General features: G+C 41.5%; 2 protein-coding genes across 4 annotated transcripts in view; one reads left to right on the forward strand and one right to left on the reverse strand.

Annotated features, from left to right (window-relative positions):
• The window catches only part of slc28a1 (solute carrier family 28 member 1), a 72,037-nt gene extending 70,550 nt beyond the window's left edge, over positions 1-1,487 (reverse strand). For both annotated transcript variants that reach the window (XR_009810520.1, XM_061925222.2), the window contains exon 1: positions 1,427-1,487. Coding sequence is in view for 1 of the 2 variants with exons in the window: in XM_061925222.2 (XP_061781206.1) it covers positions 1,427-1,481 (55 nt within the window). In the remaining variant the exon portion in view is untranslated. The remainder of the gene's footprint in view (positions 1-1,426) is intronic.
• Positions 924-20,401, forward strand: znf592 (zinc finger protein 592). Of its 2 annotated transcripts, XM_061925221.1 has the most exons (9): positions 924-1,065; positions 1,451-3,477; positions 6,186-6,364; positions 12,356-12,529; positions 12,604-12,763; positions 13,086-13,319; positions 17,002-17,114; positions 19,219-19,357; positions 19,436-20,401. In XM_061925221.1, exons 2-9 carry the CDS (start codon positions 1,471-1,473, stop codon positions 19,805-19,807), a joined length of 3,378 nt encoding a protein of 1,125 aa, XP_061781205.1. In that variant the 5' UTR covers positions 924-1,065; positions 1,451-1,470; the 3' UTR covers positions 19,808-20,401. The 2 variants fall into 2 exon arrangements, 1 of the variants encoding a protein (XP_061781205.1); XR_009810519.1 differs by lacking the exon at positions 17,002-17,114 and having other exon boundaries at positions 19,436-19,580.
• Positions 20,402-22,145: the final 1,744 nt, after the last annotated feature.

Genomic DNA, 22,145 nt, shown 5'->3' on the forward strand with positions numbered 1-22,145 from the left:
AAGCGACTGGGATGAGAATCAGCACCTCCAAGTCCGAGTCCATGGTTCTCGCCCGGAAAAGGGTGGAGTGCCATCTCCGGGTTGGGGAGGAGATCTTGCCCCAAGTGGAGGAGTTCAAGTACCTCGGAGTCTTGTTCACGAGTGAGGGAAGAGTGGATCGTGAGATCGACAGGCGGATCGGTGCGGCGTCTTCAGTAATGCGGACGCTGTATCGATCCGTTGTGGTGAAGAAGGAGCTGAGCCGGAAGGCAAAGCTCTCAATTTACCGGTCGATCTACGTTCCCATCCTCACCTATGGTCATGAGCTTTGGGTTATGACCGAAAGGACAAGATCACGGGTACAAGCGGCCGAAATGAGTTTCCTCCGCCGGGTGGCGGGGCTCTCCCTTAGAGATAGGGTGAGAAGCTCTGCCATCCGGGGGGAGCTCAAAGTAAAGCCGCTGCTCCTCCGCATCGAGAGGAGCCAGATGAGGTGGTTCGGTCATCTGGTCAGGATGCCACCTGAGCGCCTCCCTAAGGAGGTGTTTAGGGCATGTCCGACCGGTAGGAGGCCACGGGGAAGACCCAGGACACGTTGGGAAGACTATGTCTCCCGGCTGGCCTGGGAACGCCTCGGGATCCCCCGGGAAGAGCTGGACGAAGTGGCTGGGGAGAGGGAAGTCTGGGCTTCCCTGCTTAGGCTGCTGCCCCCGCGACCCGACCTCGGATAAGCGGAAGAAGATGGATGGATGGATTGTTGGCACTAGTCCACTGCAAAACATATTACATGAATATAAAAATAAAAATAAAAGTTGTGACAAAAGCAATGTAGTGGCATATCGTAGTCATCCAAGATATTTTAAGAAGAAAAAAAAAAGAAAATAGAAAAACTTCCATATGTTGGTAAGAATAAGGCGCCGCCTCTTCTTGCCTGCCAGACGGCGCTCAGGGAGATAGCTAAAACACAGCTGAAGTTAGCAACGCTAGCTAGCTACCTAGCTGTGACACAGTACCCTTTAACGGCTTAAATGGCCAACAAACCAGTGTCTTTGTAGGTTAGTAGATGTGCCATAGCCCGGTCAAATGGTAAGCTTTTTCCGTGGTTCATTTGTAGCATGCTGCGTTTTTCGCGCTAAGGCTTCACGGTTAGCATGTTTACTAGCCTCCTGGCTACGCTAGCATTCAGTGAGCCGCTATGGTAGCCATGCTAACGTCAAAACATGGTGTCGCGGTATTTGTATTATGGTGTATGACGCAACGCTTTCGCAGTAGTGAGATGTTTTACATGTCAGCGTGGTGTGTTGCTTCTATGACATAATTACGCAATATGTATATATTAGCATCTCCGTTTAGCTTGGTAGCAAGACTGGATGCTAGCAAAGTTAATGACACCTAGCTGTTAAGTTAGTCAAGTTAAATAGCAACGTCTCTTCAGTTAAACATTTACCTGTTTGTCTGTTTGCCTTTGCAGGTTTATGAGTTTGCACAACCATGGGTGACATGAAAACCCCAGATTTTGATGATCTTCTGGCTGCCTTTGACATCCCAGATGCTACAGGCTTGGATTCCAAAGAGTCCACCCAGGAGGGAAATGATGACAAACACACCAGCGACACTTCATTGAGTGATCAAGCCAATACTCCTGTTATGAGCGTGATTGTGAAAAACGCGCATCACCAGGAGCCGTCAGAATGTTTTGGCAATGGGCTTCGGTCGGGTTTGCCGGCCCTGCATAATGGATTTAATGCCCAAGGATGTAGCGACACAGCTAACGGCGGATTTCCCAAATCATTTGTTTCCGCTCTGAACGGGGAGTTTGCAAGCGAGTTCCTAGGCAAGGCGCCGATGCAACACAAACCTGATGCGACACCGATGTTTTCTCAGTCGCTGTCCCGCTCCAGTCCCACGTCAAGTCCTGAGTGTGAAGTCGCTTTATCCAGGACGGACAATGTGCATCCCAAACAAGAGCGATCTTGTTTCCCAGAAGCGTCCGTTTTGGTGGAACCTTCGATCGCAGACAATCCAAAAAAGTCTGATCTTAGTATTTTTGATGATTTCCAGAAGGTCTCTCCAAGAAGTGAAGAGCCACGTGACCGTGGTGCTGGTCATAAAATGACGAGAACAAACATTGGACTTCCTCCTCTAAGCAACAACCAGTCCAAATGCAAATCAGAAACCTCAGTGGACCTCGTTTCACAAATCAAACCATACACATCTAAATCTTGCCTTGAGACTCTGGTGGCTCTCAATGCTAGTATGGAGCCCGGCGAGCAACCTAATCCCAGAGAGCCTCCTGCAATCGCCAACGACTGCATGAAGTACAGCCCCAAGGTGCCGATATCCCCGCACAGCCCCATGAGCCCTCTAGAAGCGGTGAAGCGCCTTATGAAGCCGCCCGACAGCCCCATCAGCATCTGCAGCGACAGCAGCGGCACGGCTTCCCCCGCGCTGACGTCGGGGTCGCCTCCTGTCATACCCAAAGTCAGGATAAAGACCATTAAGACCACCAGCGGGCAGGTGAAGCGCACGGTTACAAGTGTGCTACCCGATTCGGAAACGGACGAAGTTCACTCCGCCTACGAATCCTCTCCGTCGCAGAGTTTAATGAGCGAGGACGGCGCTTATTCACCCCAAATCCTTCATAGCAAAGAGGAAAACAGGAGATTGGAGGCGACTGAACCGGCATCATCAGCAGCCTTTCCGAATTCGCCTGTTCAAAGATCAGTTGCAGCTCGTACACAAAAGCAAAACAGAGCACCTAGCGCTAACTTTCTTCCCAAAGCAGTGCACCTAGCCAGTCTCAACCTCGTCCCTCACAGTGTCGCCGCCTCTGTGACCGCCCGCTCCGCCTCGCATCAACCCAGCCAGCACACGCTCTCGTCAACCGTCTACAGCACTGTCCCATTGGTGCATCAGATCAAAGCGTGCCCGCGGACGTCCGTCCCCAATACAGCAGCGGGCACCTTAAACCGGCTGCTGAAAGACGCCAACCCTGTGCCGACGTACGTGCCCAACCTGAACCCGCCGCCAGGGAGCGACATCCGCCTCCCACCGCGAGGTTACTCCTGCCTGGAGTGCGGGGACTCCTTCGGTCTCGAGCGCAGCCTGGCCTACCATTACGGTCGCAAGAGTGTCCACATCGAGGTGGGGTGCACGCTGTGCGCCAAGTCCATGGTGTTCTACAACAAGTGTGCCTTGCTGGCGCACGCACGCAGCCACAAGAGCAAAGGCACGGTCATGCAGTGCACGCAGCTCCATATGAAACCCATTGCAGAGGCGCAAATGTTTGCGCCGCTAAGTACAGAACCGGTGCAGTGGGACTCCAAGTCAGCATCATCATCATCATCGGGCCCACTTAAGAACCAGCCTGTCATGCCGCTCTATCCAGACAACGTCAGTCACCATAGACATCGCTGCTTGGAGTGTAACAAGCCCATGGCAGACCATAGACAACTGGCTAGCCATTATCAGTCCCTGTCAGAAGATAAGAAAGCATTTGTGAGTAGACCTCTTACTGCAATTATCACAATTTTACAGTAGTACCTCAACTTGATTGGTTGTGTGACGGCGCTCTTAACTCAAAACATTTGTATGTCAAGTCAATGTCTTCAATTTAAATTATTTTAAATCAGTTTGATCGGCCCTCAAATGTTACAGCACAAATGTAACGTAACATTCCTTCTAGAAAGCAAAACAAACATTTAAATAAGAAATATTTCATAAAAACAATGCAAAAACCCTTTTTGACCTCCGGCCCCAACTTTTCCACTACAGAGTGCCCCCGATCCACTCAGATATTAACACTGATTTAGTAATCTTACCCTTGGTTTTAATCATATTCAATAATTATATCTAACTTACTTATCGTTTACAACCTTGTGAAATCATCTGAAACCTTGTGTTAATCCCAAAGGTTATTTGTTTAGCACATAAACCTTAGGCTTAGGTCAGGCCAATTTGGGGAAAAAAAAACTAACTAAATATTCTGCATTAGAAGGGACTCATAAATAAATGCAGATGTTTTTTTGTTTTTTACATACAAATAAGTGAATTAATAATGTTTCTCAACTAAACTATCTAAATTAAAGTGCAAATGAAAATACACCTTTTCCATTTCAGTCATAATTTTTGCGCTTAAACTTCTCTGACTTGAGCTCTAGACCACGGGTGTCAAACTCAAATACAGAGTGGGCCAAAATTTTAAACTGAACAAAGCCGCGGGCCAAGTTTGAACAAATTAACCTTTTAATAGGGACCCAAACAAGTTTTGCATTGAATATTGAACAAGCAAGGCTTATATAACTTTATAGTGACATGCAAAATCGAGTTTCAAATAATAATAATTAAAAAATATCAATGGCATATCTAATACAATTTAAATAAAAATTGAATGCCTCTTTTCTATTTGCAGCCTTCTGAGGTAAATATCAACATTAACTTTTTCCACAGGCTAATAAATTTGAAAATAAAATAACAATGAATAAACCAACCATTCAGGACTTTAAACTGCTCAGTTTGCAACACACTGATCTAATCTGATGTGCCCAAGCCTGATATACCTAACATATTTTCTTGGATGCTAGTTCATTAATGTCAGGGCTCAGGCTTTGAGCTGAGGCAACCTTCATTATCGAACGAAGGTGTTCATCAGTCATTATATCTCGTAGTCCACCCGGACCACTGCCTTAAGGGCGTTCCTTAAAGGCACTGCCTTTAACGTCCTCTACGAGCTGTCGTCACGTCCGCTTTTCATCCATTCTAACAACGTGCACACACACACACACACACACACACACACACACACACACACACACACACACACACCTTGTAGCGTCCCGGAAGAGTTAGTGCTGCAAAGGGTTCTGGGTATTTTAAGTTAATATTTAGCCAGGTCTCATTTCTTTCCCTGTTGTATTTTCTAGATACAGGCCTCTAAATGGAAAGCCAAATGTTTTGTTGATTCAATCACACTCTGGAGCAATTGAGGCAAAATGGGAGTGCACGACCTGGCTGCCGGGTTAGGATTAGGTTGTTGAATGAGTCTTGTCAATTTGCTGTGTCCTTCATGAGGCCTGTGCAAAATTCCTAATTTTGGAAATTCAATTAATTTGAAAAACTGGGAGTTTAATTGAATTGGCTTTACTCCACAGGATGTGGAATTGGATTTACAGTAGGTGGAATTCAACCCTTAAATAATACTTTACAAACATCCAATACAAATCAGCTTGATTTTAAAGTATTTTCCCACCATTTGTTATCATTTGAAAATAACAAGATCCAGGACTATTATTTTTTATTCCTACACAACTGATTTGAAATGCTAACAGTTAACATTTTAACTAAATATGTTATGTTTTATTGATGATTTTATTCTTAAATGTCAATTGCAAATATTTGCTGTAATGAATATGTGCAGGAGTTTCATAATAAAGCTGTATTATTTCTATGTAATGCATAAAATATTCATGTATGTAATATACTAGTATTATTCTGGAATACACCAAAATTATCAATTGGAATTTCAGTTCTACTCCCTTCAAGTAATGGAATTGTAATTTGGTAGTCATTCTCATTTCATTACAGAGTTTTTCACAAGACTGTGATCCAAACAATGTTGTTCTGCTAACTACTGGCATTGAAATAGAAGTTGGAACCATTCACAGAGTGATATAGTCAAAACCACTTCCCTCGTATTAACAGATAAAGTCTATGTAGGACTCTCAAAATGATGTACTAGTCGTTGGTGAACGACGCCACTGTATTGTATTGAAACTGCACTGATACTGTATTGGTTTCATTAAAACCTCACTACGTTTGACCTGCCAATAAAACAATAGTTAGCGGACATACTCCTTTGACTTCTTTCAGTACGAGCTGTTAGTCATGAGCCGAAAGAAGTGCTTCCTGATAACAGAGTTTGCTGCTTCACAGTCAAATGACAAAGCAGCTGTATCAGTGTTTTTTTTAAGTGAAACACACATTGTGGTGTCAAGGAACACAGTATTACTCCTTTTTTCATAATACACCGATACCTCAATCTTTTTGATCCACCACTATTATTTACCTGCTCCATTCGTGTGAATGAATTCATTGTTAGAATTCTCTGCTCATATTAGGTCAAAATCTTTTCCTAACGCTCATCTCCCTGCTAATTTGTTCCTATATTATACTCTGTGTAATCCTCCCATTGTATTCTCGTCCAACAGATTTGCAAACTTTGTTCAATGTTGCTACCTAACAAGTGCAGTCTGAGGGCGCACCAGCGCATCCACGCGCACAAGTCCCCTCACTGCTGCCCCGAGTGCGGCGCCATGAGTCGCTCTGCAGACATTCAGAAGCACATTAGGGAAAACTGTCTCCACTATGCACGCAAAGCCTGGTACAAGTAAGTGACCGTCGCCTCACCTTTTTATATTTGACCTGAAAGAGATGGAGGTAATAGAATGTGTTTGGATAGGCAGTGGAATTGTAGCAAGCTAACTGTTATTGACTTGGGAGGTAACGATATGAAGATTTCATATCATGGTTATCATTATTATTGTCAGAGGTGGTGTGGACTCGAGTCACATGACTTGGACTCGAGTCAGACTCGAGTCATGAATTTGATGACTTTAGACTCGACTTGACAAAATGTAAAGAGACTTGCAACTCGACTTAGACTTTAACATCAATGACTTGTGACTTCACTTGGACTTGAGCCTTTTGACTTGACATGACTTGCTACTTTCCCCAAAATCCAACGCTTAAAAAGTTATTTGGGAGCGCTCCGTATTTTTCATTTTCTTCGTCTGTGTCTCTCAGCGTGTTGTTCCTGTCAGCTGGTGTGCTGTCAGTACAACAGCCAATCAAATTAGATCTACGTTGTTTTCATCACGCAGCATTCATCCAATCAAATTGCAGTACAACCACCGAACAAGTTGTCAAACAACGCAACAATTATGCCAAAGTTGGTTTCGTTCGGGTATAAAAACTACGACTTGGTCAACAAAAAACGAATTGCCGTATGGAAATCACGCAGTTCGAATATTACAGACGGAGACGCAACAACGTTCAACATTTGAAGTTGCACAAAGAAGGGTAAGTTTTGAATGTAAGATAACGTTTATTGGCTAAGTTACGTGACTTGTATTTTCTGTGTAGTTAAATCAGTGAGGCTGCAAACTCACTGCTAACGTTATAACCATAGACATCTTATAAGTAAACGCAGCATGGAGCGCTACTGCCTACTGGCGCAGACGAGGCGCGGGGCCGCCATCTTGGAGTGGTGATCCGCTCCACTCAGTGCAATTCATTTGGCAGGAACAATGAACTGTCAGCGCATTTAATTCATTTTACCTCACTGAATACCACTGATTTTCACGCGCTTTTTTGTCATACGTGTAGCTATGATAACAGACACATGTTTTGGCGTGTTTTAGTATTCATAGTTTGCCTTAACAGTAATATAATATTCTTATATGCTATAAGTGACCAGACGTCCGAGATCAAAACTGGGATTATAATCCTAGAGAAGGGGAAAAAACGGTAAACTATTTTTAAGTTGAAGAAACAATATGATTAGGTTATATATACATGCGTATATCCTACATAAACAATGTATGAATACATTAGATATCTATATATTTTAGGGACCTATAGACTGTATCTCTGTTGCTGCAGCAGCAGAGAGTTTATTCTGTCTTGACACTTTGTATTGATATTTTCTATTACATTCTTCCCTTAAATGATAATATTTGCAGTGATTGTTTTATATGTATTATTTTATGTAAGTCGCTTTGGATAAAAGCGTCTGCCAAATACTTAAACATAAACACATATAAACACCTGAAAGTCTTCATATCAGCTAAAACCACCAATCTGTTTCACTGGATTCAGAATAAAACCAAATTCTGTTTTACCCAACAATGTTAGTATTTGAATATTGTTACTTGAAGACTTATTCCTGGTTACAATTATACTGTTAAGAAAGTATTGTCTTATACTTTGCCTAAAATGAGAATGCATCATAATCAGTGGCGGCTGGTGAATTTTGTTTTAGGTGGGGCTGAAAGTTTGTAAACCAAACCCCTGTAGGGGCGTCATCCTCCCCCAGAAGATTTATTTGTGATTTTCACATACAAATATTGAAGATCTTTGATCCTTCTCAACTCTGTGGTAATATTATTTTCATAAGATACAACCAATAGTACGTTAATGTTAAATCTTACTTGTGAAAAGTAATCCCCCGATTCCTATTTTCAACAGTCCGCTCATTTGAGCAGGAAAACGCTGAACACCAGCCCGGCATCTTTGTTTTCTACCTGTCAACTGTCAGTTTAGGCTGCTCGCCGGCTCCTCATCACCACTTCAAGATGGCGGCCAAATTGCTCACGTCACAGCAACCTGCGTCTACTTATAAGATGTCTATGGTTACAATGTCATTGCAAACACGGCAATCTGTAGCGTCCACTGCAGTTTGCTACCTTATTCATACTTTTTGTCAAGTGATTTTTTTTTAAGCAGGGTTGCATGAGGTACCTACACATAACGTTACGTTAGACAATGTATCACACACAGTAACGTAACGTTAGTCAATGTATCACACACAGTAACGTAACGTTAGTCAATGTATCACACACAGTAACATTACGTTAGTCAATGTATCACACACAGTAACGTAAAGTTAGACGGTGGTCAGCAGCACCGCGTATTTTAGCCACCTACAAAAAGACAAACATAGTCAAATAAAGGTCAGTTAAAATGTATACTATATTAAGAATATGTGTACATATTGCATAGGGTCCTGACATCTAAAAAGTACAACTCTGTTCATTGTTATGTTCATATATTTGTTATGTTTTTCATGTGTACGCACACATAAACACACATACAGTATGAGATGAGATCAATGAGATAAGGTAAGAACAGGATAGAAACTGCTGTGGAACTAGTTACAATGCAATATGCCATTGAAATACAATGTTAACACTTTTGTGCAAATAAGTACAGTTGCACTTGTTTTTTTCAAATGTGTTTATTCTGTAAAGGAATGAGTTACATGTTTAAAATGACTGGTTAATAGTGCTATTTTGAAGTGCAATGTCAGCACTATCTTTTTCCCTGCAATTTCAAATGCACTTGTTTTAATAAATAAATACAGCATTTTAAAAGCATACACAATCTGTGTAAATATATTAGTCTGTGGTTAAACGACTTGAAAGGACTCGAAACTCAAAATGCAGGACTTGGGACTTGACTTGAGACTTTCCAGTCTTGACTTTGGACTTGACTCGGACTTGCTCTGTCTTGACTCGGGACTTGACTCGGACTTGAGACTTACTTGTGACTTGCAAAGCAATGACTTGGTCCCACCTCTGATTATTGTAGTATTGTTAAATAGGCTCAAAAAGTATTAATGCACTAAAATCTTTTGCAATAAAAATATGCCCACTATTTTGCATGATTTGTGTTTCCTATGCTTCTCTGATAAGTGTTGTGGCGTCCTACACTGTTCAGCGGTCCTTAAACGCACTGTAAAAACACTTCCTTGTCATATTTCTCCGAGTGTATGTCAGTCATTCTATTCTAAGAGAGCACAGCTTGTAAGTTCAATAAGCACAATTGAATAGCTTAGTTGCTCAGACAGTAATGTTTTATATAAGATTGGCGTATGTCGTTTCCTAACGGGGAATGAAGTTAATGTTAGCGTTTAAGCTAGCGAACTAGCAACAGTCCGTCCGTGAGTTTATCAGAGTGCGGCTATCAGTCACGTTTGTTAACTCTGTCAAAAGTTTTACTGTGGTTATCATTAATACGGTTTATTTTTGCATCTCTATTGCTGACCAGTGTTAATTTTGTTGATCAGAGTGCGGCTATCAGTCACGTTTGTTAACTCTGTCAAAAGTTTTACTGTGGTTATCATTAATACGGTTTATTTTTGCATCTCTATTGCTGACCAGTGTTAATTTTGTTGACTAATGGATATAATCTTTGTTATAGGACAATAACTAATCAAAACAAAATGCACGCTGACTAAAACAACGACAAAATTAACTGACATTTTTGTCAACAAATTAAAATGAAACAGATGTTGACAGAAACGATATCCATATTTAATTTGGTCTTGTAGATGGGTGGGACAAGTTGGGAATATATCCAATCCCAGCTCTTTACCAAAAAGAGGGCCAGGGAGTTAGTTACGAATGAGAGCCGATCAGATACTTTTCCTTATGAGATAAAAAGTTTGATTTCTCACCGCCAAAACAAAAATGTATGGATTTAACATGTTTGTAATATGTGTACACCTGGGAGAAAGTGGAAAAGACACATTTTAATTTTGACGCTGTACGATGCCATCAGCAGGCGACTCATCGTTAAATCTAAAGCTAATTCTACCGTATTATTTCTTTACAAAAAAATTATTGAATGATTTTCTCTGCCTCAAGGAATCTTTTATTTAATAGAAAATCCAAAGGCATGACAACATTTAATGTGGGCCAAGGTGCTTAAATCACCACGAAACCAAAAGAGGAAGTGGATGCAGCGTTTTCTATTTATTTATTTAAAGCGGACATTGATTACGAAATGAAAGGCTCCATCCCCCCTGAAACCCCGGGAGATAGAAAACTGATGAATGGACGGATGACATTTTCCCCATCACATATCTGTATTTGCTGCTCAGGTTCTCCCACGCTCATAAACAAATTATGATGAAAGCATGTTTCACAACACACATACATACCTGCTTTGACAGAGACGCTGCATAAGAAAAAGTTATTTACAGGATTGACCTGTCGAGCAAAAAGTGACTGACTACATCATTCCTGACTGTAAGATCATGATTTGTGTTAAACAAATGCTTCGCTTATATAAAATGCTTGTATAAAGCTTCTTTCAAATAAACGTTAAAGAAGCCTTATCTTTTATACTTTATATCTGTTGCTCTCCACTCTGCTCTGAACCACCTGGAGCAGCAGCAGAGCTACGTCCGGATGCTCTCTGTGGACTATAGCTCTGCCTTCAATACAATAATCCCGGACAGACTGCAATAAACTGACACTCTTGGCCTCCCCCCTCTCACAAACGCCTGGATAAGGGACTTCCTAACGGACCGACCCCAGAATGTGAGACTTGGCCCGCACCTCTCATCCTCCCGCACGCTGAGCATCGGCTCCCCACAGGGCTGTGTGCTGAGCCCCCTCCTCTACTGCCTTTACACCCATGACTGCAGTCCGGCCCACAGTGACAACCTTACCGTCAAGTTCGCCGACGATACCACAGTGGTCGGGCTCATCTCCAGGGGTGACGAGGCTGCCTACAGAGAGGAGGTCCTGAAGCTGACGGCCTGGTCTTCGGAGAACAACCTCGCTCTCAACACCAGCAAGACCAGAGAGATCATCGTCGACTTCAGGAGGAGCAGCACCGACCCTGCCCCCCTCTACATCAACGGCGAGCGTGTAGAGAGGGTCCACACCTTCAGGTACCTTGGAGTCCACATCTCTAATGACTTCTCCTGGACAGTCAACACCACATCAATCATCAAGAAGGCTCAGCAGCGGCTACACTTCCTTAGAGTCCTCGGGAAGTACAACCTGAAGCCTGACCTGCTGCTGACCTTCTACCGCTCGTCCATCGAGAGCCTGCTGACCTACTGTATTACGGTATGGTACGGCAGCTGCACTGCAGCAGACAGGGAGAGGCTGCAAAGAGTGGTCAAGACGGCTCAGAAGATCATCGGCCGCCCTCTCCCCTCTCTGACGGACATCTACACCTCCCGCTGCCTCAACAGAGCCAGTGCCATCATCAAGGACAGCACCCACCCTGGCTCTGACCTGTTCCACCTGCTGCCCTCTGGGAAGCGCTACAGGTGCATTAAAACCAAAACAAACAGGCTAAAGAACAGCTTCTTCCCCAGGGCCATAACCATCCTGAACGGACTGCCCCATTGTCCCTCATAACTGCCTTCTCTTCGGTGCAATAACCCATTCCACCAACCACCCTGTTTTTGTTTTGTTTTTTCATGTATATATTCATTCACATTCACTTCTACATTTTTTATATTTCTATATATTTGCACATTGTTTTTCTTTTTCTAGCATGCACACATCGCACTGTATGGAATGGCCTCAATCTCGTTACCTTGCGTAATGACAATAAAGCTGATTCTGATTCTGATTCTGATATTTTAGTCGACTAAATTTACTACCATATTAGCGGATTAAAATGTTGTATAATTTTGTTGACTAAAAACTAAATCAGTTTAGGTGACTAAAATTAGACAAACTAAAATACATTTTCGTCAAAAGATGGACTAAAACTAAATTAAAAACTGCTGTCAAATGTAACACTGTGGCTGACATTGCTGGTGGGTTAATGCTGTGACTACTTCTTCCTGCAGGTGTCTTCACTGTGAGGTGGTTTTCAAGACCTTTCAAGGACAAAAGACACATATTGAGGAGAAACATTGTGTGGTCCTCCACAAGTGTTCTGCCTGCCCACTGGCCTTCAAAACCTCCGTCAGCTATGAAGCTCATTTAAAGAATAAACACAGTGCCAACAAACTACCCCCTGAGTAAGTTACACTCTTATGACTGCATCATTTTAATTTATATATGTCCCTGAAACACATGTCCATTCACCTCACAGGTTCAACTTCAAGTGCTCGTGCGGAAGCATTTTCCAGAAGAAGTCGTCGCTCTTTCAACATTTCCATCAGGACGCCAACAAGCGTCTTACTTGTGTGTTTAAGTGTCCAGAATGCAACTCTGTCTTCTCGCAAAAACAGCTGCTAATGCAACATTTCAAGGTAACACCCTGACTTTTATCTTGAAGTGAGTGTTTGAATCTTTTCAGAGTGTGAAATATGCCTGGGAGGAATCTTTCTGGAATGTAATCTAACTAAGGGGTTGGTTCTCCTTTTAATCGTTAGAGGAATGAAACAAAAATGCTGCTTACTGCAATTTAATCCAAGATAAATGTTAAAAATGTTGTCACTCTGGAGTTTTGGAGATTCATTTGTGGTTTTCATACATGGTCCCTATAATTGCTTACCGGTACATCAAACACATCTTAAGTGTCATGCTTTGTGATTGTATGCCTTCTAATGTTTGTGTTTTCTGTTTTTGTAGAGCGTACACGGAGGGGAATCGAAACCAGAGTCAGAGGTGAACAGTACACAAACAAACAAAAGCGATTTGAACCACAGTGTTAGTTCCATTAAATACACGGACGGGCCCCGGAAAAAGGCAGAGAAGGACACAGGCACTCGTGTTAAGCCCTCAGGCTGGACGTGCGGGGAGTGTCTTCAGTGGTTTCCTGAACGAGACCTCTATATTTCACATTTAAAATCCAAGCATGGAAAGGTGAGGAACCATTTCCGGTATTTTGTTTTGGGGAAGTGTTTTGATTAAATCATTGAAAGGGTCAATGAGACTGTTATTTACTAGTTTCCCCACTGGGTTGCACTTGTGTTCTCTCTGAGTTTAATCCACTTTTGAATTATGGAATACAGTGAAATCTCAATGTACCAATTTTAATTGGTTCTTGGACATGGTTCGTAAATAAAAGTTTGTATACAGGTAAAAGCCAGTAAATTAGAATATTTTGAAAAACTTGATTTATTTCAGTAATTGCATTCAAAAGGTGTAACTTGTACATTATATTTATTCATTGCACACAGACTGATGCATTCAAATGTTTATTTCATTTAATTTTGATGATTTGAAGTGGCAACAAATGAAAATCCAAAATTCCGTGTGTCACAATATTAGAATATTACTTAAGGCTAATACAAAAAAGGGATTTTTAGAAATGTTGGCCAACTGAAAAGTATGAAAATGAAAAATATGAGCATGTACAATACTCAATACTTGGTTGGAGCTCCTTTTGCCTCAATTACTGCGTTAATGCGGCGTGGCATGGAGTCGATGAGTTTCTGGCACTGCTCAGGTGTTATGAGAGCCCAGGTTGCTCTGATAGTGGCCTTCAACTCTTCTGCGTTTTTGGGTCTGGCATTCTGCATCTTCCTTTTCACGATACCCCCACAGATTTTCTATGGGGCTAAGGTCAGGGGAGTTGGCGGGCCAATTTAGAACAGAAATACCATGGTCCGTAAACCAGGCACGGGTAGATTTTGCGCTGTGTGCAGGCGCCAAGTCCTGTTGGAACTTGAAATCTCCATCTCCATAGAGCAGGTCAGCAGCAGGAAGCATGAAGTGCTCTAAAACTTGCTGGTAGACGGCTGCGTTGACCCTGGATCTCAGGAAACAGAGTGGACCGACACCAGCAGATGACATGGCACCCCAAACCATCACCCAACCATGCAAATTTTGCATTTCCTTTGGAAATCGAGGTCCCAGAGTCTGGAGGAAGACAGGAGAGGCACAGGATCCACGTTGCCTGAAGTCTAGTGTAAAGTTTCCACCATCAGTGATGGTTTGGGGTGCCATGTCATCTGCTGGTGTCGGTCCACTCTGTTTCCTGAGATCCAGGGTCAACGCAGCCGTCTACCAGCAAGTTTTAGAGCACTTCATGCTTCCTGCTGCTGACCTGCTCTATGGAGATGGAGATTTCAAGTTCCAACAGGACTTGGCACCTGCACACAGCGCAAAATCTATCCGTGCCTGGTTTACGGACCATGGTATTTCTGTTCTAAATTGGCCCGCCAACTCCCCTGACTTTAGCCCCATAGAAAATCTGTGGGGTATTGTGAAAAGGAAGATGCAGAATGCCAGACCCAAAAACGCAGAAGAGTTGAAGGCCACTATCAGAGCAACCTGGGCTCTCATAACACCTGAGCAGTGCCAGAAACTCATCGACTCCATGCCACGCCGCATTAACGCAGTAATTGAGGCAAAAGGAGCTCCAACCAAGTATTGAGTATTGTACATGCTCATATTTTTCATTTTCATACTTTTCAGTTGGCCAACATTTCTAAAAATCCCTTTTTTGTATTAGCCTTAAGTAATATTCTAATTTTGTGACACACGGAATTTTGGATTTTCATTTGTTGCCACTTCAAATCATCAAAATTAAATGAAATAAACATTTGAATGCATCAGTCTGTGTGCAATGAATAAATATAATGTACAAGTTACACCTTTTGAATGCAATTACTGAAATAAATCAAGTTTTTCAAAATATTCTAATTTACTGGCTTTTACCTGTAGTAAAGCAAATTTCTCTATAAGAAACAATGTAAATATGAATAATGGCTTGCAGTCTTGATAAAAGTTCATATTTTAGTTAAGGTTTGTACACCTTAAGGTTTCCCCTTAATGTAATTGAATGTGGTGCGCCACCACAACATTTTTATTACCGCCACACCATGAAAATAAGGGCTTTTTTTGCACTTGAAAAATAATTAAAGGAATATAATATATAGTAGCCCCCAGAAGAAATCACACAAAGTCTGACGATATTTTTAACGTTTATTACCAATCTTATGATAACAAACACTGGAACAATTCCAAAAGGTTTTACCCGGTACCTCCCATGAAAACACTTTCGTCTTCTTGAGTTTTTGCTTCACCTCCGGACACATATCAACGCTTCCTTATTCACCGTGCCTCTATTACCTTTGAGGCACGGACGCTGTGTTTGTAAACATGGGAAAAACTGATATCACTATCTCCGATGTGCACGTGATTTTTATATTTATATATTGCAGATTTACCAACGCGGACAGCCATCTTCAAAATGGGCAAATATTAAGAGGACAGTGGCGGCTTTTAAAAAGAGAAAGTCCAACTATAGCAACAGCGAGAAGCGTTGCGAAATGTGACGTCATGGTCGCTTCAGCTTCTTTAGTCAGGGACAATGAGGGACAGAAGTAGAGTCTCTAAACACGAGTACATTCTATAATAACACCAAAAGAAAATGCTAGATTTATTGCTAGATTGGCGTTTTTAATTTTTTTTAAAGTCATTAAAAGTCTGTAAACACTTGATAAATCTCAACGAAGTACATTGTACCAAAAGCAGCAACAATTGAAAGTATGGCAAAACGATAAAAAATGTATGTTAATAATTGATGAATAAAAATGTATGTACCGATATACATTTTTTTAGCCTTCATGGCAAATTACTCGATGATGTCATTGTGACCACACCCCACCACCACAGGTATCTTGGCAGTTTAGGGGAAACCCTGCCTTTTGAACACAATATAAAGTGTTATGCAGTACTGTATATCAAACAAACATAACAGGGTGATGAATCAACTGTCTCTTTATTAACAAGCCAAAACAACAAGGACAACAAGCTGAACTGTCCTGTAAGCACTGCTCTGCCAACACGTGTGCACAGACACAGAAGTGCCTTTGGTGCCCTCAGAAATGACAAGATTCCTTAACATTAACAACCATATTGCCACAATAATTAACATTTAAAAAAAGTTAAATCCTTACTGTATATTATCAGCAAAGGTTCTCTCGTGAGTTGCTCTTTACGAGAGTAGAGAAAAAGACGTGATGTGCGGTCTTCTCTTCCGCTGTAAAATAGGTCCACTTTGGCATATTTTTCTTAAAGTCTGTTCTCTTCACAATTAAAAACTTGCTGTGGTAAAAATCCGGCTTCCTCAATCTCTTTAATACGAGCAAGCACAAAATGACTGCCAGCGGAACACAAAATGAATGGATGAGAATGAGACTTAGTTTGCACACACAGCATATTCGGTGCAATCTAAAGGTTCATAAACCAAAAAGTTTGCAAGTAGAGGGGTTTGTAAATCAAGCTTCTACTGTAGTTTAAAAAAAATATGCGATCGTGTTATTTTATTAATTTGTAGATTTTTGTTTTCACACTGAGTTAGTAGTTTTATGAGGTGTTTATGTAAATGTTAGTAGTTCCGCAATATAGCATTATCTAATCTTAATTAGCTAGAAATGACATTTATGTTCCTCAGACACGTCTCATTTATCGGAACTAGTTAATATAAACTCACGTCACAGTAAAAATACTGACTGTGTAAAAGCAATAATGTCATTATACAGCCATCAATAAAACACGCAGGCCAAACAAATCAATCAACTTTCTCTCTCCTCAGTTCTTGAAGCGCTTCCTCTGCCGACAGTGTGACCAGTCGTTCAATTCCAACACAAGCTTAAGACGACACATCCGCAGTGACCACGGTGGGAAAAAGAAAATATACAGTTGCTGGTAAGATAATTTAGAAGATAAACACGTTTTCCTCGTATTGTGAAACTCACTATGTGACACTTAAATTGTCATCGGAAATGATGGCAATAACAATAATCTGTTCTAGAGTCATAAACTTTTATTGAGGCAATTTTGAAGTCCAATTTTTACATTCAAGAGTAAAATAAGTTAACCACTGTGGTAAGGTTTAAAAAGAAAAAAAAAAAACCACTATCCTTTTGAAGCTTTACAAAATCATAGTGAATGTGGAAACGAGGGCAGATTACTGAATATTGTATTTTGATATTCAAACTGTCATAAAGTAGAGAGTAAAACTTGAGTTTATTTGCTTTTAACACTAAAACAAATCCAACATTGTAATGCAACGTCGTATTTTTTAATTGCCATTTTAACCGTACCGCGATATTTTAAGGCCATATCATGATACACGATATACAGGTAAAAGCCAGTAAATTAGAATATTTTGAAAAACTTGATTTATTTCAGTAATTGCATTCAAAAGGTGTAACTTGTACATTATATTTATTCATTGCACACAGACTGATGCATTCAAATGTTTATTTCATTTAATTTTGATGATTTGAAGTGGCAACAAATGAAAATCCAAAATTCCGTGTGTCACAAAATTAGAATATTACTTAAGGCTAATACAAAAAAGGGATTTTTAGAAATGTTGGCCAACTGAAAAGTATGAAAATGAAAAATATGAGCATGTACAATACTCAATACTTGGTTGGAGCTCCTTTTGCCTCAATTACTGCGTTAATGCGGCGTGGCATGGAGTCGATGAGTTTCTGGCACTGCTCAGGTGTTATGAGAGCCCAGGTTGCTCTGATAGTGGCCTTCAACTCTTCTGCGTTTTTGGGTCTGGCATTCTGCATCTTCCTTTTCACAATACCCCACAGATTTTCTATGGGGCTAAGGTCAGGGGAGTTGGCGGGCCAATTTAGAACAGAAATACCATGGTCCGTAAACCAGGCACGGGTAGATTTTGCGCTGTGTGCAGGCGCCAAGTCCTGTTGGAACTTGAAATCTCCATCTCCATAGAGCAGGTCAGCAGCAGGAAGCATGAAGTGCTCTAAAACTTGCTGGTAGACGGCTGCGTTGACCCTGGATCTCAGGAAACAGAGTGGACCGACACCAGCAGATGACATGGCACCCCAAACCATCACCCAACCATGCAAATTTTGCATTTCCTTTGGAAATCGAGGTCCCAGAGTCTGGAGGAAGACAGGAGAGGCACAGGATCCACGTTGCCTGAAGTCTAGTGTAAAGTTTCCACCATCAGTGATGGTTTGGGGTGCCATGTCATCTGCTGGTGTCGGTCCACTCTGTTTCCTGAGATCCAGGGTCAACGCAGCCGTCTACCAGCAAGTTTTAGAGCACTTCATGCTTCCTGCTTCTGACCTGCTCTATGGAGATGGAGATTTCAAGTTCCAACAGGACTTGGCGCCTGCACACAGCGCAAAATCTACCCGTGCCTGGTTTACGGACCATGGTATTTCTGTTCTAAATTGGCCCGCCAAGTCCCCTGACCTTAGCCCCATAGAAAATCTGTGGGGTATTGTGAAAAGGAAGATGCAGAATGCCAGACCCAAAAACGCAGAAGAGTTGAAGGCCACTATCAGAGCAACCTGGGCTCTCATAACACCTGAGCAGTGCCAGAAACTCATGGACTCCATGCCACGCCGCATTAACGCAGTAATTGAGGCAAAAGGAGCTCCAACCAAGTATTGAGTATTGTACATGCTCATATTTTTCATTTTCATACTTTTCAGTTGGCCAACATTTCTAAAAATCCCTTTTTTGTATTAGCCTTAAGTAATATTCTAATTTTGTGACACACGGAATTTTGGATTTTCATTTGTTGCCACTTCAAATCATCAAAATTAAATGAAATAAACATTTGAATGCATCAGTCTGTGTGCAATGAATAAATATAATGTACAAGTTACACCTTTTGAATGCAATTACTGAAATAAATCAAGTTTTTCAAAATATTCTAATTTACTGGCTTTTACCTGTATACTGTTGTGAGAATATTAAAATAAAAACAGTCATCAAGATAAAAAAGAACAATTCTTTATTGGTTTGCACCTCCAAGGTATTGCACGGACAGAAAGACATTTACCAGCAGTGTGATGTTGAAGAACCACATCAGTCTAATGCATGGAATCAAAAATCCTGACCTTGGCCAAATGCCCAAAACCACCACCCAGGCCCGCAGAAATATTGTGAGCAAGGTAGGGAAATATTTTTAGCACCAATATTTAGACATTGTCCATGTGAATTTGACATATTGAATTCTATTTGGATGACAGGACTGTAGCGTGTCATTAGCCAGTGTTCAAGAGGAGGGTGAGGACTCGCCAGCTTCCTTGGAGGCTCCTTCAGCCAAGCGCGTGAAAACAACATTCCGGTGCTCCAAGTGCGGCTTTGCCACGGGCGACGACACCAAGTTCCAGGCGCACATAGCTCGGCATAAAAGCGACGACGGCACTCCTCAGTGCCTTCGCTGCGGCCTGTGTTTCACCTCGCCGTTGTCCCTCAGCAGACACCTGTTCATCGTTCACAAGGTCAAAGATCCCGAGCAAGGCGAGGAGCGGGATAGTCGGCCTGAAGCCCACCAGCAGACCGAAGAGGAGCACCTTAACTGCGACAGCACAGAGGATTTAAATCCCTCTCAGACATGACGGCAGTGAGATTCACTCATTGCTGCTTTTCTCTTGGAACTAACACGCTGCTTGATGCTCTGCATGCACATGACTTATTGGTTTAACCAAAAACAGTATACGTCTTCATATTTAATTTAACATTGCATGTTAAGTATTATATTCATTGTGCCTCTTGGACTGTGGCACCTATATTATTTTAGTCTTGTTTTAACATCTATTTCATCCACCCTGACAGGAGGGCAATGCAATTTTGTAGGTACATATTAACCGGTGGAGCTTTTGTTCCCATTTGTGATCCACAGCAATTCAGTGACTTAAATAATAGTATTCATGTCATGCAATGTCCCATAATGGGATTCTGGATACTTTAACATATTTTTTTCTTAAAACCAGTAATTTAACAATAATAAAGCCTACTAAATTTAGGCTGCAGTTCACCATATGAGCATTGTATGCTTTCTCTTAATGGTCATAAGGCAGGGGTGTCAAACTCATTTTCATTGAAGGCCACATCGCAGTAATAACTGCTTTTAGAGGGCCTGTTTTTTTAAATGAATTTACATTATGCATGCGGGTAATAAACTATGGTTAATCGAAATGCATATGCATTTGATTATTAGATTTTGTTTTTGTATAAGTTGCTTTAAAATGATCAAGGTGACCAGCAGATATTTAACTATTTGTTTTTATCTCAAATAGTTGTGCAATACAGTGTATGATATAATTGGCATGATCAGATATTAAAGTTTAAAATATGCATTATTCTTGAACGAATGCATTTAGTAAAAAAAATATATATATTTTATTGAAACCCATTTTTTTCCAGGCTTTTGCGGCCCACATAAAATGATGCGGCAGGCCAGAACTGGCCCCCGGGCCTTGAGTTTGACACCTGTGTCATAAGGGGAGGCAGCAGCTTGTTAAAAGAGCGGATCGGCAGTATTGAAAATACCTCAAACTAGTACTATTTTTTTAAGGTAAGTTAGTTCTGTTACATCAAATCAAGGTACATTGTTGTTTCACAAAAAAAGCATGCTGGGATTTGGAAAATGGATGTTTTATACGAAGGAAGCAAATATAAGGGACTGACTTGTAAAGCTGCACTTGCTTTTTTGGGGGTGGGGGTTGAAAGCGTGACAGTAACTACCTCCTTGGTAACACGGCAGTGATTGTTCAATGTACAGACTGCATTTTCCCACATTTATTGAATTTTATAAATTACATTTGGGAACAATATCGACGCCAGGAAGTCATATTGACTGAACTGGCAAGTGATCTTTTTTACTTTAATGTGATATACAGGTAAAAGCCAGTAAATTAGAATATTTTGAAAAACTTGATTTATTTCAGTAATTGCATTCAAAAGGTGTAACTTGTACATTATATTTATTCATTGCACACAGACTGATGCATTCAAATGTTTATTTCATTTAATTTTGATGATTTGAAGTGGCAACAAATGAAAATCCAAAATTCCGTGTGTCACAAAATTAGAATATTACTTAAGGCTAATACAAAAAAGGGATTTTTAGAAATGTTGGCCAACTGAAAAGTATGAAAATGAAAAATATGAGCATGTACAATACTCAATACTTGGTTGGAGCTCCTTTTGCCTCAATTACTGCGTTAATGCGGCGTGGCATGGAGTCGATGAGTTTCTGGCACTGCTCAGGTGTTATGAGAGCCCAGGTTGCTCTGATAGTGGCCTTCAACTCTTCTGCGTTTTTGGGTCTGGCATTCTGCATCTTCCTTTTCACAATACCCCACAGATTTTCTATGGGGCTAAGGTCAGGGGAGTTGGCGGGCCAATTTAGAACAGAAATACCATGGTCCGTAAACCAGGCACAGGTAGATTTTGCGCTGTGTGCAGGCGCCAAGTCCTGTTGGAACTTGAAATCCCCATCTCCATAGAGCAGGTCAGCAGCAGGAAGCATGAAGTGCTCTAAAACTTGCTGGTAGACGGCTGCGTTGACCCTGGATCTCAGGAAACAGAGTGGACCGACACCAGCAGATGACATGACACCCCAAACCATCACCCAACCATGCAAATTTTGCATTTCCTTTGGAAATCGAGGTCCCAGAGTCTGGAGGAAGACAGGAGAGGCACAGGATCCACGTTGCCTGAAGTCTAGTGTAAAGTTTCCACCATCAGTGATGGTTTGGGGTGCCATGTCATCTGCTGGTGTCGGTCCACTCTGTTTCCTGAGATCCAGGGTCAACGCAGCCGTCTACCAGCAAGTTTTAGAGCACTTCATGCTTCCTGCTGCTGACCTGCTCTATGGAGATGGAGATTTCAAGTTCCAACAGGACTTGGCGCCTGCACACAGCGCAAAATCTACCCGTGCCTGGTTTACGG

This window comes from Nerophis lumbriciformis, linkage group LG29 (genome assembly GCF_033978685.3).
Source record: "Nerophis lumbriciformis linkage group LG29, RoL_Nlum_v2.1, whole genome shotgun sequence".
Lineage (NCBI taxonomy): Eukaryota > Metazoa > Chordata > Actinopteri > Syngnathiformes > Syngnathidae > Nerophis > Nerophis lumbriciformis.

Bases quoted from the DNA above. Each gene is read 5' to 3' on its own strand.
- znf592 (XM_061925221.1), top strand. From the start codon at position 1,471: ATGGGTGACATGAAAACCCCAGATTTTGATGATCTTCTGGCTGCCTTT. The intron at 3,478-6,185 runs GTGAGTAGACCT...CTCGTCCAACAG, and splicing joins CAGAAGATAAGAAAGCATTT to ATTTGCAAACTTTGTTCAAT. The intron at 12,530-12,603 runs GTAAGTTACACT...TTCACCTCACAG, and splicing joins GCCAACAAACTACCCCCTGA to GTTCAACTTCAAGTGCTCGT.